General features: G+C 39.4%; 1 protein-coding gene across 3 annotated transcripts in view; it reads left to right on the top strand.

Annotated features, from left to right (window-relative positions):
* The window catches only part of runx2b (RUNX family transcription factor 2b), a 49796-nt gene that overhangs the window by 15603 nt on the left and 15785 nt on the right, over nt 1-18408 (top strand). For 2 of the 3 annotated variants that reach the window (XM_037537632.1, XM_017681647.1), the window contains exons 3-5: nt 5408-5664; nt 6784-6940; nt 9826-9930. In XM_037537632.1, coding sequence (XP_037393529.1) covers nt 5408-5664; nt 6784-6940; nt 9826-9930 — 519 coding nt within the window. The remainder of the gene's footprint in view (nt 1-5407; nt 5665-6783; nt 6941-9825; nt 9931-18408) is intronic. The other variant, XM_037537631.1, reaches the window with a different exon arrangement.

Raw genomic sequence — 18408 nt, 5'->3', positions numbered from 1 at the left:
TAACACGCAGCTCTGTTTAGGCATGTTGACAGCCCCTCTGTTCCTGCTATTAACTTTAATTTGCACCATCGTTTTATTTGATTGTCACGATACTAGCACATTTCTAAAGATGAATTACATTCGAGAGATCGCTACAACGATCGCTACAAACAGCCACATAAAACTACAGCTTTTTTCCACTAGGTCCACTTCTTCTTGCCCTCAAGCAACTAAATGATGGAGAAAGCAATAAGCAGGCAAACCTGAGCCCCCAGACTGTTTGAATAATATGCAGTGCAATTTTAATATGGATATGTTTAATACCATTACGACTTTAATTACAACTGTGCTGATTTATCTGTCCATAAATTTAAAGTTCATCTTTTAAATGTTGGCCAACCTGCTCCATATTTCTGGTCTTCTGGGCAGAAGGAGAGGCTGTGTAATTCAATAGGCTTTTTTTCTCAATCATAACGATGTGCCATATGTGTGTCAGTGCTTCCTGAGACTTTTTTTAATGTTCCTCCCACATCCTTAGACACGCACACACCCTGCACATACATTAGTGCACTTCCCAGGACACTCACAGAACACGTACATTAGTGCACTTCCCAGGACACACACAGTACATGTAGAGATCACTAAGGCATAGCCTATTGTACTGAGTTAGAAAAGAATCATATGGTCTCTGTAAGCATTAACCCTGTAAATTTCCCAGGGATATTACATTCCAGTGCTTATATGTATGACTGTTTTTCTTTTTTGATTTTTTTTTGGTAAAATTGAAAGAAATAGAATTACTGAGTCAGCAGAAAAAACATGCTAAAATGTGAGTCGCTGTGTAAAATTTGAACTCATAATTTAAGTCTCAGATCAGATTTGGTGGGAGCTTTTTGGAGCATGTCATACATCTTTCTGTATTAACGTTACATGCACATGCTCAAAAACAGATCCGGCTCCATGTTTAGGTGCAAAATCAACATCATAGTGATGAAAATAACAGATCATATACTTACATCCTGGCAAGACATGTGCTCAGCTAAGTTTTGACTAAGCTCACATTCATCAGATTCATCTACGCTGTGAAGCGGTCCCAAGCACAACTGATTTTACGGCATGTTCTTCTGCATGTTGGGGGCAATTACTCATTTTCACCAGAGAGGTCTCCAAATCCCCAAAACTTATATAATGTATTTTAAAATAATTACATGGAAAACAACGCAAACTTAAAGGAATATTTAAAAAAAAAAAAAAAAACACGTAATTTAGGTATAATTAATCATTCAAGACACTGGAGCTAGGAAGCTAACATTGCACTAGAAATCAATAGACACTGAAATCTTTTCCATAAACACAACCCCCAAGACTTCTCTCAACGCACTAAAAACCTATCCAAGTAGGACACATTGTGACTTACTGTGAACTATAAAAATTAATAAACCTTCACTGGAGGTGCTGTGCCAACCCTCCATTTAAGTGCATGCAGGCATATTACAGATTCTGCTGTTTCTAAATAACTGCTGATCTAGAATCTTCATAGATTGAAGATAAACATATCTTCAGCTAGAAAATGTATATATTTCCATCCATGCATCCATCCATTTTCTAAGCCGCGTCGCGGGGGGATGCTGGAGCCTATCCCAGCAGTCTTCGGGCGGAAGGCAGGATACACCCTGGACAGGTTGCCAGTCCATCGCAGGGCAGACAGGCAGACACAGACAGTCACTCACACACTCACACCTAGGGGCAATTTAGCACGTCCAATTGGCCTGACTGCATGTCTTTGGACTGTGGGAGGAAACCGGAGAACCCGGAGGAAACCCACGCAGACACGGGGAGAACATGCAAACTCCACACAGAGAGGACCCTGGCCGTCCGGCCGGGGAATCGAACCCAGGCCCTCCTTGCTGTGAGGCAACAGCGCTACCCACCACGCCACCGGGCCGCCATGTATATATTTGTAATGAAAAAAACAGAAATTGCAAATGTAAGCTAGTATCCATATGATGCATGCATATGAAGATGTTTGGATTCTGTAGGAGAGTCAGAACACCTGTTGTCTAAAATGACGCCAGCATTCAGCTACATAGTGAAGTTTTGTTCATTTTTCTAATTTAGAGTAAGGTATATTGTATCCTAAACCACACAGACAAGTCTATGATTAAGCCCAGGATGGGGTTTTGAAGTGGGTTGAGAGAACCTCTATTGTTTATTAGCAATATTAGCCTTGCAGCTCCAGGGCTAACCTAAAAAAAACTGAACCCCTAACGTCTCGGCTGATCAGCTGTGTGACTTCTCGCTGAACCATTCCTTTAAGTTTTGGGACTGAGGAACTCTCCGAGGGGTCCAGTGTATGTAAGGGGTTAAAAGCAGTAAATAAAATGCTCTCTCTTTTTAGTGAGCCAGTTATCAGTGCAGGAAAAGTTTTTTATGTAGTCCCACACTTAAATTCTTCACTCTCATAACATAGCTTAGATGCTAGTTTCATAGTAGTAGCTGAATAATTAATAAGATTCAATGCATTAAGATTAATTACAGAATAATAATGCATTGGTTCAAGGGGTTAAAACATGTGATCACTTCTCTCCAATGCCCTTTCCTAGAGATGGACGTGAAATTAAGGAAGAAACAAGAGTGAAGCTCAATATAACTGGAACCCTCTATGTAAATGAATTTACATGTTGTTCATGCGCGCAGAGCAGAATTGTGGCTAGATTGTTTAGCTGGGATAGAAAATATGATAAGTTGCAGAAATGTAAAATGTTTGAGAGGAAGACACAGTGATGATCACAGTGCTTTCTAATGAGGACAGCGACTGCCATCTACATTATTGTGGAGAGAGCAGAGACTATTAACTCATTCTTAAATCATTGAGCCTACACATTGTTTTGTTATCATGTCATCCTCTAATGCATCGCTGTTTTACATTTACGGCATTTGGCAGACGCCAGAGCGACTTATAATTTTCCTTTTTTTTTTTAACACAGGTAGGCAAAGGTAGTGTTAGGAGTCTTGCCCAAGGACTCTTTTTGGTATAGTGCAGGGTGACCACCCAGGCAGGGACTGAACTCCAGTCTACAGCATAGAAGATAGAGGTGTTATCCACTACGCTACACCATCTTTTACTCACTTTGTGATCTGTCTATCTGGCTCCTCTGTCTCTGAAAAGACCCTGTCTCTCTGGATGACATTTAAAATGGGTCTTCATTATTTAACACCAACCGCCAAATTTCTCTATGTTGATTACTGTCACAAATTAACTTTTGGACGGAACCTTTTTTAGAGTAATCGTTTTACTTATTTAGTAGTTTTCAGATTCTGAGGTTGCTGATGCAGAGCCTGGACAGACTCATTTACTCAGTATTATGTGCACCAATTGCAACTTCCAAGTTTGCAAATATTTTTGATCTGTCTGCCCTGTGTACATATATATGTACATCTTCATGAATCTCAATTGCTGTATGTCCTGCGTGTGCTATGGCCTCATTTCTCAAATGTTACTTGTTTGATGCATGACCATGCCTTGTGACTTCTAAAAGGGGAATTACACAGGTTTTTCAAACTTTCTGCATTAATTAGATGGTTAAGGTGTAAACAAAGTCACTCCGAGTGGTTTGATGTGAAATGCTATTCTAGAGTGACTATTCTAGAGAGACTTATTTGCAGTGGAGGTGATCGGAACCAGATATCTGAAGAAGTTAATGCTTCTAAAAGTGACCGCACAGAAGGTTATGTGAAATAGTTACTAATATGCTATAATAGTTTCCTATTATCTTCCTTCTATTTTGTAAAAGTCATTTGTGGCAGTGGGGTACAGGTAGGCTGTTGTAGGGCAAAACGTTTTTCAAATTTACCAACACTACCATTATTCACTTTACAAATAAAAAGTCAGAAGACATGTAGGTTCACTGCTGGTTTTGGATAGTAAATAAAATGGCTATATTTGCATTGTAGATGCTGCAACCCCTGGATCTTATCTGTTGTATCACCACCCTGGTAAAGAAATCAGAATCACTTCTCTCTCTGAATGACTTTGTTTACATCTTATGCAGAATACATTGTACTAATAAATGAAGTGTTTTTATTACAATTCTAAATATGAATTATATACTGAAGAAGACTTTGAATTTGCTTAATTTAAGATTGCATTATACTTAATGTGTAACAATAATGTTGTATTTCAGCAGCTACATTTGTACTTTTATAATTCAGCTCAAGTCAAAACTGAATTCTTGAGGAATATTTTACCAGGGGTATCTCTACTTTTGCTCAAGTACTGTTCTTTGTCCACCACTGGATGTACCACATTTTATTCCTATGCAACCACCTGACACATTCGAATGGTGTATGTTCTAAGCACCATTTTTCAGTGTAGCAGTTCAGCAGCCTGTTGAACAATTAGTAAAGCCAACAACCAATGACCAGCAGGATATCTGACCTCTCCTTAAAGAAATATGACACTACTGCCTGACTCGAACATTGAGTCAGACCGTCACTGTATACATAGCCCTGGGTGCGTTAGCCTCCCTGTGACTTAAGGCACCACGTGCTGGAGTGGCATCAGGCTAATGAGGGCCTGACTGGAGCGCTAACCCACAAAAGAGCGAAGCACAGAAACCCTCGCCTTCAAAGGCTAACCGCACTGGAGGCAACAAACACTCGCCTCCTATAAGCTCATTTCATTTCGCCGACCGCAGCTTTTTTCTCCTGAGTTATGCGGAGCTCGTTCCCACACTGGGAGTTTAGCTAGGCTACCTGTTGGACCTGAGAGGACAGATGTGCGGCTAACGCGAGTTAGCAAAAGCGACAGGAGAGCGACACGAAGCGCCAGTAGATTTTTACTGTTTACGCCCGGACAGCAGCGCTGCCTGGAGGGTTGACAGCCAGTTACAAAATGCTAAGGGAAACGACTAGAAGACTTTTGATTTTCTAAAAACTCCTTACATTAGATCTAGCATATTTCTGTGAAGAGTATAAAGTACGGTTGTTTCTATAGAAACGGGCCAGTTAGTGTGATATAGTGAAATATAACAACAACAAGCTGAGTTTTGTTTCAGGAGAACGGAATAGCAGCGGACTGTACACATCACCAACTTAACCGTCCTGAGCGTAGCGTGTGTGTGTGTGTGTGTGTGTGAGAGAGAGAGAGAGAGAGAGAGAGAGAGAGAGAGAGAGAGAGAGAGAGAGAGCGAACGTGAGTGTGCGTGTGTGCGTTTCGACACCCGCAGCACTTCCGAAGCTCATTTGAGGCTGACTGGCACGGCTGCTAAATCGCTGCTTATTCAGACAGACCGAGTTCAGTCGGTAGCCTAACTTTAGAGGAGAGAGAGTAAGTTATAGCCTCGTCTTTAGCGCACTCTCGGGCTCGCCTTAACCTACCTCCTCTGCTCTCCGCTCATTCGGACTGCTGTGATGCGCATTCCCGTAGATCCGAGCGCCAGCCGGAGGTTCAGCCCCCCGTCCAGCAGTCTGCAGCCGGTGCCGGTGAAGATGAACGAGGGGAACACGAGCGCGGGGCAGCCAGAGGCAGCTGGGCCGAGGCTCCGGCCCGCTGACAACCGCTCCATGGCTGAGATCATTGCCGACCACCCGGCCGAGCTGGTCCGCACTGACAGCCCGAACTTCCTCTGCTCCGTGCTGCCCTCTCACTGGAGGTGTAACAAAACTCTGCCCGTCGCCTTTAAGGTAAGCCTCGTTTTCTTCGTCGTTTTTCATTGAGGAAAGTAATATAATTATGTGATAAGCATGGTGAACGAATTATGGGATGATGTGGTAGATGAAACATTCTGTGTTATAACTGTATTTACGCTGTTGGTTTCCGCTCCAAAAAAACCTGTAAGCTTGTTTAAAGTGCTGTTCTTTATCAGACCTCTTACTGTGTTCCTTATGAAGGTTGGAGATGTTTATTTACTGACCTCAAATTTCGGACGCGTTCACTGTTTGAGCGTTTTGTGGGATAATTCGGCTACAGGATGCTTCATGATCTCGGACCTTTAGTTAATTAGAGTCAATAGCCGTTTATTGCTCAGCGTATTTGTGTGTAGTTAAATGTCTGACTGTCTGGCTGCGTTTTTTCCACTGTAAAGTGAAAGAGCGCTTTCCTTTCAGCTGTTTTTTTTCTTTTTTGCGGTTTTGTCGGATTGCCCTTCGTATGTGGTCAGAGTTTTTTTTTAATTAATTTTATTAGAGGTTCTATTTACCACAAAACAGTGGCATTTTTTGTTTGCGAATTAAATGATCTTATCTTAAACTCTGTAGACGCAGATGGAGAGGCAGTGAGCTGAGGGCAGTCTGGGTTCCACATGTTTCTCCTCGTGGTCTATGACATGTAACCCTGCTTGGGAAATTGTTTTGTTATTGACATGAGACCTCGACATATAAATAACACGCGGCCAATTACAGTACTCCTTGTAGTGTACAAATAATATACATTTTAATAATATGTAGTTTTTGTTATAAATAATATACATAATGTAGAGTTAAAGATTAGAAACGGGAAACATGTATGACGTGATAACTTATCTACCATACCCCACGTGCGTGACGTCAGATTAAGTCCGAAAGTGAGGAGGAACATTGTTCATTCTTATTTAGGCTTGTATTTTCAGAAACTTGTGCAGACACATTTAATTGATAAAAATAATTAAGATAAATCCTTTTTATTTCTATTTCTATTTATTTAGTTTTATTTATTTATTGATGACCGCATTCAATTCTCAGGAGCAGGCAGGTACCAGGGCTCCTAACATGACATACTTTGCTTTGGAAGTGTTCATCACTGTAGTCAGTGCTGCCTCCCTGCAGGTAGTGGCCCTGGGAGAGGTTCCTGATGGGACAGTGGTCACAGTGATGGCTGGAAACGATGAGAATTACTCAGCCGAGCTGCGGAACGCCTCAGGGGTGATGAAGAACCAGGTGGCACGCTTCAATGACCTGCGCTTCGTGGGTCGTAGTGGGAGAGGTTAGTGAACCTTCTGGCTATAAACCTATCTATATCATGACTTGGCAACTTTTAAAAAGTGTTGTTAGAACTTTTTAGAACATTTATTTTCACGGTCATGAAAGACATGTCAGATCCTTGGCTGCGCTCCTTTGGCAGCAGGACAGAAATCAGTTAATGGGGAAAAAAACAGCTATCATTGAGCTGTCATCATAGTTTAGTAGGGTAAAGCCAGGTTGTCTCCAGTGTGTAATTATCAGGTCTGATCCACTTAATACCTATTTACTGATGTTTACACAAGTGGATCTGTAAGTAGATTAGATTATGTGAAGGATACTGTGTTGACACAAGATAAGAGGGGTTTAGACAATAAAGGTGCACTGTATTTTGGTAGTTTTTAATGTTAGCCAATGATTTCTGTTTATTTTTGTACTTAGTGACTACCCACACCTGTCTCTAGCCTGCACACATCCTGCACCTAAAAGTAATGTTTCTCAGGAGAGGACATGTAATGAGCTTGTGCGGTCATATGGGGACACACGACATTCTTTGAATAATTACAGCCAGTGAGTTTACTTACCATATCAGTTACAAGCCAATGCCGCTTAAAACCACATCACAGCAGTGCCTGAGACAACGTGTTCATTAAGTTGCAGGTTTGTGTGCATTCCTTACTTGGCCTACAAGCAATGCCAGATCTCTGTCTGATAGTTACTGGTGATTTAATCCTCTGTAGTAGTATTCCTGATAGTATTAAATAAAGAATATGTTGTGAATATACATTTATTCTCAATGCTGAGACTGCATTGGCAGCTTATGTCAGACAACAGGAATAAGTGGACTAGAGGGGTTGGTGAGCAAATTTGTTTTTCTTATTTTCCCGGCTGAGAGGTTCCTCAGGAAAGAAAAGAAGATAAGCAAATTATTGCCAGACTGATATATTAGTTGGTTGATAATTGATCAAAGTGAAGTTCTGCAGAATTATGCATGTGTCCTAAACTTTTGCTAATAAAGCATTCAAATTTAGGGATTTTACTTTGTACCAAATAAACACATCCCATTCTTAGCATAATCATATACTTGTGAAGATTTAACCCCTTTAATGACCTGGCAGGCTTTCAATCCCCCGAAAAGTTAAGAACAAGTCAACCATATTGTTATGCTGTCAGAAATATCATATTTACGAGATGGATGCGCATGAACGGCACCACAGTGTCATATTTGCTAGTGGGAAAGTTTCCGAGTTGGGGTGTGTCAACATAAACAGTGATAGCTGCTGATAAACTAGCCATATTTCAGTTATTCATTAGCTACAACATTAACACTACAGGCTAAAACCATCCACTTGTGGAAATACAGATATAATGTATGCACACAGACTGTGTTTAATAACAAAAAAATAAAAGTAAAACAAAAATTATTTCCACTTATATCCAACCAAAACCACTTGAGCACAAATCAAGTCATACCTATGACCTCGGAAGTCATTAGTAGGAACTTGGGAGGAGGACTTGAAGGCAGCATTACTGAATAATGTCAGGCTTGTTGTTACTGAATAATAACCCTTAAAATGTAATATGACGGTATGGAATAATGTGTGAATACACTGACCAAAAGAGATGTCCCAAAATTACTTTCAAGAATTGGTTCTGGTTCTATCGATTTACATTAAAAGTTACATAGTTTTTTTTCTTCTGCTGTAAAGTTGTCATTTTGGAGAGATTAGGTTTTGTTCCAACAGCAGGGATGTTAACACACACACACACACACACACACACACACACACACACACACACATATATATATATAGACAGTAGAATTGATCTGACAGTCCTGTCAGTCAGTAAAGAGGTATTTATATCCTTTTCACAATTACCATAAAATGTAATTTAGTCATGTTTTGTAGGCCCTCCAGGTTTTTGTTTTTTTTTTTCAGTAAAGTTGATGGAATGATTTATGCTGGCAACCAAATAGATTTTCAGCTTCGTAATTGAGCAATCAAGTCAGCATTTATAGAAGTGTTTTTTTTTTATTTAAATGGGATTTTTATGGGTTTCATTGTGCCCTAGCTAATCTGATAACAGAGGTATAAAAATATATATTATATTATGTGAGTGTATAAATTAAAAATATCTGAGAAAATTTCTGTTCAACCACCAGAATGGCCACTAGGGGTCTGGCGGAAAAAAACTACCTAAAACTACTGGAGTCTGTTATTGTTTGACACATTAAAATATATTGGTATCAGTATTTATGGACACTGGAATTTTTAGCTCTTGAAGTTGGTATTGCATCAGTTAGGCTGTTTTTATATTTTTTACACATAAGGATATTACTTAAGTCTATTCATGTTTCACAACTCTAGCAGGAGCATTTGAGGTTGTTTTTCATCATTACAGAAGAGATTCTGGGAGTCTGATAGTGTAGCACTGGAACTGTGTGTTGAGATTGTACGTGCGGTGCCAGATGTGTCTGAGTGTTGCCATAGCATTCTGCCCACTTCTTCCTGTCTCTTCAACCAACAAGTGGCATTTTTGAGGAAGAACCGTTAGGCCGCCATGTTAATCCCCTGCGTTCCCTTCTGAAACCCCATGAGAGTACAATTTGTCTAGGATGCTTGTTTAGGGAAGTCGACTGATGAGCCAGGCTTGTTGATGTGAATGCCACTCGGTAATGCTGTTTAATTCTTAGTTAGGCTGCTCCTCCCCAGCCACCCTCATGAGAGGGATAAAATCTAGATTAGGGATTTTCCCAAATGAAGAAATAGTGTTGTAATTGAGCAGAAAGCCTCCTTTATATCCGTGATTAAATTGGAAGAACTTTGTTCAGATATATTCAGATATATAAAACACATGGGTGTTTCTGCTGTCAGCACCTAAGCTTGTAAATGTTTTGTGTTTGCGCAGGGAAGAGCTTCACCCTGACGATTACAGTGTTCACAAATCCACCGCAAGTGGCCACTTACCACAGAGCCATTAAGGTGACCGTGGACGGACCAAGAGAGCCAAGGAGTGAGTGGCCCTCAATATTACACACTGCTCGCTCTAACCACATCTCTGTATTCAGTCTTTACACACACACACCTTCCTCTTACACTGTGGTTCTGCTTCATTACGTGTTTGTTTAGATTTGCAGATATTAAACCTCGGATATAGGATAAGAAAATCTGAAAGTCTGAACAATGTGGACCACATTTTTTAAGGACTTCATAACTTAGGAATCACTTGTCTTATTAATAATTGCTCTTATTGCATTCATTTTAAATTATACAGTGCAGACCGAAACACCATGAACTAGATGCCAAGATGTTTTATGTCAAGTTTTTTAAACACAAAACTATATTAATGGTAGGTAATATCATGTATACTTATATTATTTGTAAATAAATCATATTTAATTATTTATTTATCCTAATTTCTGCACAAGTTATCTGCCTGAGATTTAATCTCAAGTAGGAGGCATTCTGGATATGAATGTAACTTCATTTTCACTGTTATACAGCTTTACCAGCCATCATAGAATCATCTATAGCTCTGTTCGTCAAACTTTTAAACACTAGTGTGATTAACTTTATACTTTAGGCTCATGTTTTTTCATTATGCCTCAGGATTATTATCTAGTTAATACTGTAAATATTCAGTGACGCATTATGAAATCTATTATGCAAATAATGTAGTTATGAGATTGGTGGAGGAAAATAAGTCTTAGAGTTTAAAGAGGCATTTCATTTTATTTCAACATCATCTCTGTCTGCTGTATCTGTAGCATATGGTCAATGACCACAGGTAACAGATAAGCACCGAAAACCTGTTGACTTAACATATATTTGTAATAGAAGCCAGTGGGCAGGTGCTGAGTGTGTCTCAAACATTATAATTTTTCCCCTTTCTAAGTACTGGGTGATTATGGGGAATATCAAAATGATTGCTGTAATTGACCTTATGCTACAGATGTGGCAGGTAGATAGTATTCTCTTTAAGGGAAGGGTTTTTAATACAGTGCTGTGGAACAGTTACCCCTTTTAAATACCGGGCTTATTATATAGTAAGGCTTATTATTCAGTAACTACAGGTACTTCAATGCAAACTGGTTCAGCTGTTCTTAGATTATAGAAGTGTGTGATAAAGGCCCTGGCCATTTTTGGGGTTAATGGCTTTAGTTGGGCTCTTATTCCATTTGTCAAAAAGCAAAGTCAGTACAGAGTACATTACATTGCATAGAGGACGCCTACTATAGTCTTTCTTACAATGTATGTTAAGGGGAATTTAAACAGATTTTGCATAATTTCTGCATAATTACATGGTTAAAATGTAAACAAAGTCATTCAGGGCAGTTTAATGTGAAAACGTTTATTCCAGAGAAATGTATCTATTCAGAATTATTTACACTGGTGGTGATAGGAACCAGACATCTAAGGTGTTGAATGAAGTGATTATAAATATGCAGATTCATTTTTTTGTGTAAAGCTTTGGCCTAAGATTTATTTTTAGTACATTAATTTCATTTATTGAGAGGTAACAAGTAAAGCATTATAAGGCAAAAAAAAAATCCATAAGGAAACTTATTTGATATTATTATATGATTATTTATTTTAACCATTGCCATATAAAAGCTTAGGACATACTTGTGGGTTCACTGCTCTTTTTGAGTAGTAAATAAAATACTATATTTGCAGTGTAGACATTGCAACCCCTGGTTCCTTTCACCACCATTGTGGAGAAAGCAAGGTCAGTAAGTTTTGTGTATAATGCTCTATTTCACATCAGCTCACTCTGAATTACTTTGTTTTCAAATTCAAATGATGTCAAAATAAAAAATAGGTGGACTTTGCTGTAATTTGTGGAATTTTTCTTCATTAGTTTAAAATAATTTTTTGTTTAAAATTTCTTTGTGGTGACCTGGTAGTTGACCAGTCTCTCAGCATAACAGGTTGTCAGTGTAGGTGTGGGAGTAGACTGTACAGAGGCACCACTGGGGTGCCATTGTGCTAACATCAGCTTATTTTAATGAGCCTTATAAAATATAGTGGGAGAAAAAGGACTTGACTACATCTTTCAGAGCCAACTGGTCTGGAGTGCAGCTGTTTTACTTTATCATGAAAAAAATATATACTCTCATCTTGGCATAGGAATCAACCCTATCACATCACGAGCAACATTTCTCTCCCCTTCCCTCTCACTCACTGCTGTCTCAATGAACACATATGGTCCTGGTATTTGAAGGCACTTGGACGCACTGGCTGTATGGTCTTGATTCTTCATTGTATTAAAACGGCCTCTAGCAATTGCAGAACTTTTCTTTGATGTTGAGGACTTCCTATGCATCTGCCCCATCTTGAAACGTACTTTTGAGAGGCCGATGACTTCCATGTTATTGTGCCGGGTAACAGATGAGAAGTTCAGAGGACATGAAGATATGTCCAGAGCTCAAGCCTTTTTTATGCTCCTGAACACTTTATGCTAGATAGTATTATGCTGTCAGAGAAAGACCACGTTTCTTTCACATTTCTTTTTCAGTTCCATAAGTAAATAGCACACTGCTATTTTAAGAGGTGGCACCCTTTCGAATATGATGTATTGATAATAAGTCAGTTCACTAATTAGGCACAGATGAAGAAGAACGCAGTGGTCAGAAAGGAGAAGCTTTTGCATAACGGGTCACTGATGGTGATCACTGGGTTGGAAAGGCATGCGCCCTCATAATAATGTTATATTTCAGCACTTCCTTAACACTGGGATTCTGCATCATTAAACCTCCAATTGGTGTTAATGAGAGGGCAATTAAGGAAGAGGCCCAGCTCACTAGGCCAGACAATGCTAACAGTGTACTGTCAGAAAACCTTCACCAACCAAATACCTGAAAGAACACTTCTTCTGATTCACTTGTCGCCAATTATATTTGTTATGCTTTAGACCATTTATGTGTGATTTAGAAATAGTATGTGCATGTTTTTGTACAAAAAGTGTCATTTTTAGTCAAAATATCCTTTGCTCATTACGTTACAGGCCCCTGTGTCTAATGCTGTTCATTTATGCTTTCTTTCCCCTTGTCTGTCTACGGGGCCTCACACTTAGCTGAATATGTAGCAGATATTAGTTCAGCACAGTCTATGCATTATTAATGTGTTTATGTGTTTAAATAGGCCCTGATGGGTGCCATATGAACCCTTCAGGGTTTGGGGCTGCCAGTGCAGTATGCGTATGTACAAGTGCATGAAAGGGCAAGGCAGTGTGAGTGTTGAAAACCTGGTGTCATAAACACATCTGTGCACACTGATGCCATTCTTCTGGTTAAGGACTTTATTTTTACATTCTAGATCTTTGCATATCTTTGCCATAGGTTGGTTTCAGTAGCCCTGCAGTGTTACATAGAAAAATGTGATGCATTCACTTTGCTTGATTCAAACGTTTACATCATTGCTGCATGGATAAAATATGTTCTAACACAATTTTGTCAAAAGGCAGTAAACTGAGTGACTTAGTAAGATTTACTAAGAGAGGCACTAATTACTGACAGTCTACCCACACTTTGCGCTGGTGGGGCTCGCCAGTTTAGTGGGTTATCTGCTAAGAACCTCAAATGAAGACAGGCACATAATTAAAGCTGCACTATGTATTTTTGGGTAAATTGAAAGAAGGAGCATTATTGACACACTAAAATATGCTGGATGTCACCCAGTAAAGCCTAAGTCAATGGTGTTGTGTTGAAGTTTACAGTTTTTCTGGCCATGTCATAGTCTTTATGTCACACACATAAGCTCAGAAAGAAGATCCAGCTTGATGTTTAGGTCTCAAGTGCAAAATTTGAGTTTATACTGATGAAGGTATGATAATAAAGGTAGAAAATTCACTTCCATCCTTGGGAGACACGTCCCTCAACACGTTTTGACTGAGTTCTCTTTAAATATTCTTCCACTCTTGCAATCATCACATGCATTCACTCAGGGGGAGTCCACAGCAATTACACATTTCCACCAGCAAGGTCTCCAAATCTCCACAAGTTGCATATGCAGCATTAACATTATTAGTCCAATGTAACTATGCACTTGGCTCACTGTTTTTTTTTTTTGTTTTTGTTGTTTTTTTGTTTTTTTTTATGAAAGTCCATTTCTGATACTTAGAAGAACAAAAAGGATAAAAAAGGTTTTCATCCCTCTGTTTAACATTCAAACCGGTTATGTCATCAGATTATGAATAATGTGGCATAACAGGCCATTAGAAGTGTTTTTGAAAAACTCTATTTTCTGAGCAAAACACTGACAGTCATGTTAGTGACAAAAATAAGACAAGCCTCTCACAAGTGTTAAATCGTGTGTACTGAGTTTTTACTATCGGTTTTGGTTATTGGGAATAAGTGATAATAATTATAATAATTATAAAAATCCTCTCAGAGTTTTGGGACTGCCCCTTTGGTCTTATTATGGGTAGGTTCATTGCACCTATTTAGTAAATCATGACGGCCACTCGTTGACATTAATATAAAGTTTGTGACAAAGAGAATATAATATATTAATGAATACTTTTGAATTAAGTAGATTCAGTTCATCACAGTGAGTCTTTTTGTGTATTGTTGGGATGTACTTCCACAAGTAGAGAATCCACTGACACTGGCATGCATTTAAGAAAGAGCGTTTTTTCAGTTTTTATTGATAGCATTATGATAGCATAATTTTGTTTATGTCTGGCTGTGTTTTGTGAAATGATTTATATCCATGCTGTTTGCTCTTGTCAGGAGTCTGAAAAAAGCCTGTAGGGTTAAGGCTTTTGCCTCTTGGCCAGCGGTATTCATTGCTGTTGTGTGTATGCAGTCATTCGGGGGTAACTCAGGCTTTGCAGTAACTCCTAATAGCACTCATTAAAAGTCATTTGAACTAATAGATGGGGCGGGGCTGGTTAAAGCAACACACTTGCGCTAGAGGCCCCATGTAATTATAGAATGTATGTCGGACTGTCATGCTTTGTAATACGTTTAGAATGATCTTGTGTAGTATGTGTCTCCACTTGAATCATGACAGAAGTACAGTGTTGCAGTGTGTGGGGATTAGAAGAGGCCAGGTGCTCCTTTCAAAGGTTTTACTTGCAGTTTAACAGAATACAACATATTATTCTCATTGTTTTGACACTTTGACACATCAGCATGTTGAATGGGAACAATAACTGGCTTACAGCAATAACAATGGCCAAGACTGTTACTGAGACAGTAAAATGAATATATCTGGCCTTTGTTCAACACCCTCTACTCTGTAGACCACACAAGACCAATAGACATTATTTAACCTTACAGCAAATGAAAAAAGTGTCAGTTTCACTCAGCTTAGGCCTCACTTAGGGCTGCATTTACAATGGGAACTGCTCACATAAAACCAATCCAAACAAGAGAGGAGAAGGGAGAAAAACAGAGGCTGGCGCAGGCCTGGGCCAGCCAGCAACAGGCCGCCATGCTGGAGATCCAGGAGTAGGTGCCAGTGGAGTGTGTGTATGCGTGTGTTCATGTGTGTATATGTTTTTGTACATTTTCAGCACAAAAATTTCCTGACTTTGTAGAAATCACATAAAAACAGTTGTACTAAAATGGTCTTGGCCTTGCTATGTGCTTGTACACAAAAGCTTTTTATAAAATTTCTACATTTTCAAACATTTGTTTTTGCTGGTAATGAAGTTATAATTTGAGTAAAGCTTAGAAAATTCTTATAACATATGTGCAAAGGTCTGAGACCACCTTGTAATTTATTTTCAGAAAAATGGCAGTTAAGTTCAGTTTATTTTTTATTTAACATAAAACTACAGGAGCCTCAAAAACGAATATTATATTTTTTCTAGTATTTAGCGTGAACACCCATTGCCTTTACTACAGGTTCCATTCCTTTCGGGAGACTTGCTTTCAGGTTTTCAAAGAAATATGCAGGGATGTTTTTCCTCACCTCTAAAGTTCAGTCTTAGATGTTGGTTGCCTTTTTTTGCTTCTCACAATCCAGGTAATCCCAAACACATTTAGTGATGTTGAGGTCTGGACTCTATGGTCAATCTATTGTCCAGAGAAAAACAGCAGCTTCTTTGTTTTATATTTTTATATTTTATAGTATTGAGTTGTCTTCTCACTGTGGAAGGATGGACAGAAACACATGTGGATTTCTTTCAACTCTGAAGGAAGATTTTCTTTCATCTTTTAAAGAAAGCTTTGAGTACTGTTTATCTAATGGTGACAGTTTTGGTGGACTACCAGGTCCTTTGTGGTTGTGAGGAGTCCCATTTTCTTTATATCTTTGAATCTTTTTTTGGACCTCTCTTTTTTTTTGTACTGGATAGCTAGCTATGTTTATTAATTAATGGGATGTGTTCCACATCCTGACCTTGAATAAAACCAAATATGTGTGTGTGAAAGGAGGCTATGAGTGTGTGTCTGCCGTGGACAGCCACTATGTACATCAGAGCTGCATCATTTCAGCTCAGGAAATACTGATGGCGCTATGTTAGGAGTCACACTGCTTTCGTACGAGCGTGGAGGTGATGAAGGAGTGTGCCTGCGGTTTGAAAAGGGCTGAGGGCTCTTGTAGCTTGTGTGTCTGAGTGTGCGCGTGTGTGTGTGTGTGTGTCTGCACGTGTATGTGAATGTGTGTGTATACCCTTTCCCGGCCTGGCTTGCCTCCTAAAGCCTGAAATGCAAAGACCACACAGACACCTGGCAGCTCTCCACAACAGTCTGACTCTCTCTCGCTCTCTTTCTCTCTCACACTCTCAGTCTCTCTCTCGTTTTCCCCTAAAACCTCATTGAGCTCTGGCGGCTGGCTGTCACCCATGCTGTCTTTTTTCCTGCACCCCCCCCCCTCCCCCATTCCTCTTTTTCACTTTTCTGCTGCTTGCTCTATCACTCTTACAGCAAAAGAAACATCCAGCTGCACCGGTGAAAGCTCTCCTGGTGCCACTGAAAAAAAAAGACATGTCTTCATCTGCTGCGTCTCTCTTCCAGTTAGGGTATTTACTCACCTCAGATGTCCCCTCATCAAGTCATTATTACTGTTCTGTCAAAATAAGTTACTTTGCTTATGTAACTTTAGGGGTACTCTGATATAGAATTTCTGGGCCAATCCGATAATAAAGTAATTGACTCCTGACTGTTGCTGGTAATGATATCAGTTATTTATTTGTGTATGTATGTATTTATTTATCTTTTTAAAACAACTTCACCCTATTATGCCTATATAAAGTGCAGTCAACATTAATTAGGTGAAAAAACTAGAGATGGGTCATTGATTAATTTAAAATAACCATGACAGCCATGATATAATTGTGTGTAAAATTACATAATTTTAATTAAGCAAGCACTCTTATCCAGAGCTACTGTCAACTGCAGGTGACAGTAACATAATAAAGTCTTGCAGAATGACTCTCATAGCAGTGGAGTTTCTGTCTGGACAGGGATCCTGGTGTAGAGCTCAAGAATTTGGACAATCCCATCAGCATTTAGCTACTCACATTATCCCAATTAAAGTTCTATTCTGGTGTCCTATGTGTGAGGTAGTGGTGTTATCCACAATATTTCGTTTAAATGAGTTGTAAATTATGGTAATTCATGCAAACACCAACCAAAAAAGGGGGGGTGCTAAATTATTGTTCAAGACTACGCACTGTAATTTTGATATTGGGCTAATAATAATAATAATGCTAATAATGAAATTTGTCATTACATAATATATGGTCAGATAATATATTGTACGTCCTTGTTTTGCTTTATTCACCGAGCAGCCTAGGTCAGCCCATGTGCATTTGTTCATTTATCCAGTCCTCTGACCTCGGAAGCACACTGCTGCTCCCCTAATTTCACTCTTCCTCTGTCAGAGCTGCTGTGTTTGTTTATAGTTAGTCAAAAACGGCCCCACATGCTGATGAGAGCAGTGGGAAAACCTCAGATAATATCTCTTACTTATTTGATTTCTTGCATTGTTTCAGGAGCAGTTTGTCCGATTACTCAGGGCCCGTGGCTATCAGAGAAGATATGACTAAATGGCTAGAGATGTTATCTAGGTATTACCTTGATGGACTCTGACTTAGAGCTTTAGACTCTGACTCTGAAATCAAGCCTGTGTCAGCTGGAGATTACATATCTCTACTGGTAACATTTGGCCTGAGTCCCATTGGGCCAGTTGAGCATCTGGAATGAATGTGTCTGTGCTTCCGCTCTGTGATTGGACAGGGAAGTGTTGGCTATCAAAAATCTCACCCTGTTGTCTGGGAGATGATGGGAATGTTTGGGACTTTCCCTCCAGCAGTGATATCATCTGGTTTCCTGGCTCTCTTAAATACCTCCACTCATTCAGATTCACTCCCTGTGCTAATTCCCGTACAGCAGCTGACAACGCTGCTTAGATTTGACTTTCACATGATGTCTAGAGGTGTGCTGTGGAAGGAGGAGCAAGCCCCTTTGCACCTCAGTTCAAATAGAATCATGATACAAAAATAAGCATAATGAATTACCATCATTATATACTTTTC

Source organism: Pygocentrus nattereri, chromosome 4 (genome assembly GCF_015220715.1).
Source record: "Pygocentrus nattereri isolate fPygNat1 chromosome 4, fPygNat1.pri, whole genome shotgun sequence".
Taxonomy (NCBI): domain Eukaryota; kingdom Metazoa; phylum Chordata; class Actinopteri; order Characiformes; family Serrasalmidae; genus Pygocentrus; species Pygocentrus nattereri.
Note: the sequence above shows the minus strand (reverse complement) of the source record. Positions and strands in the feature narration are given on the sequence as shown.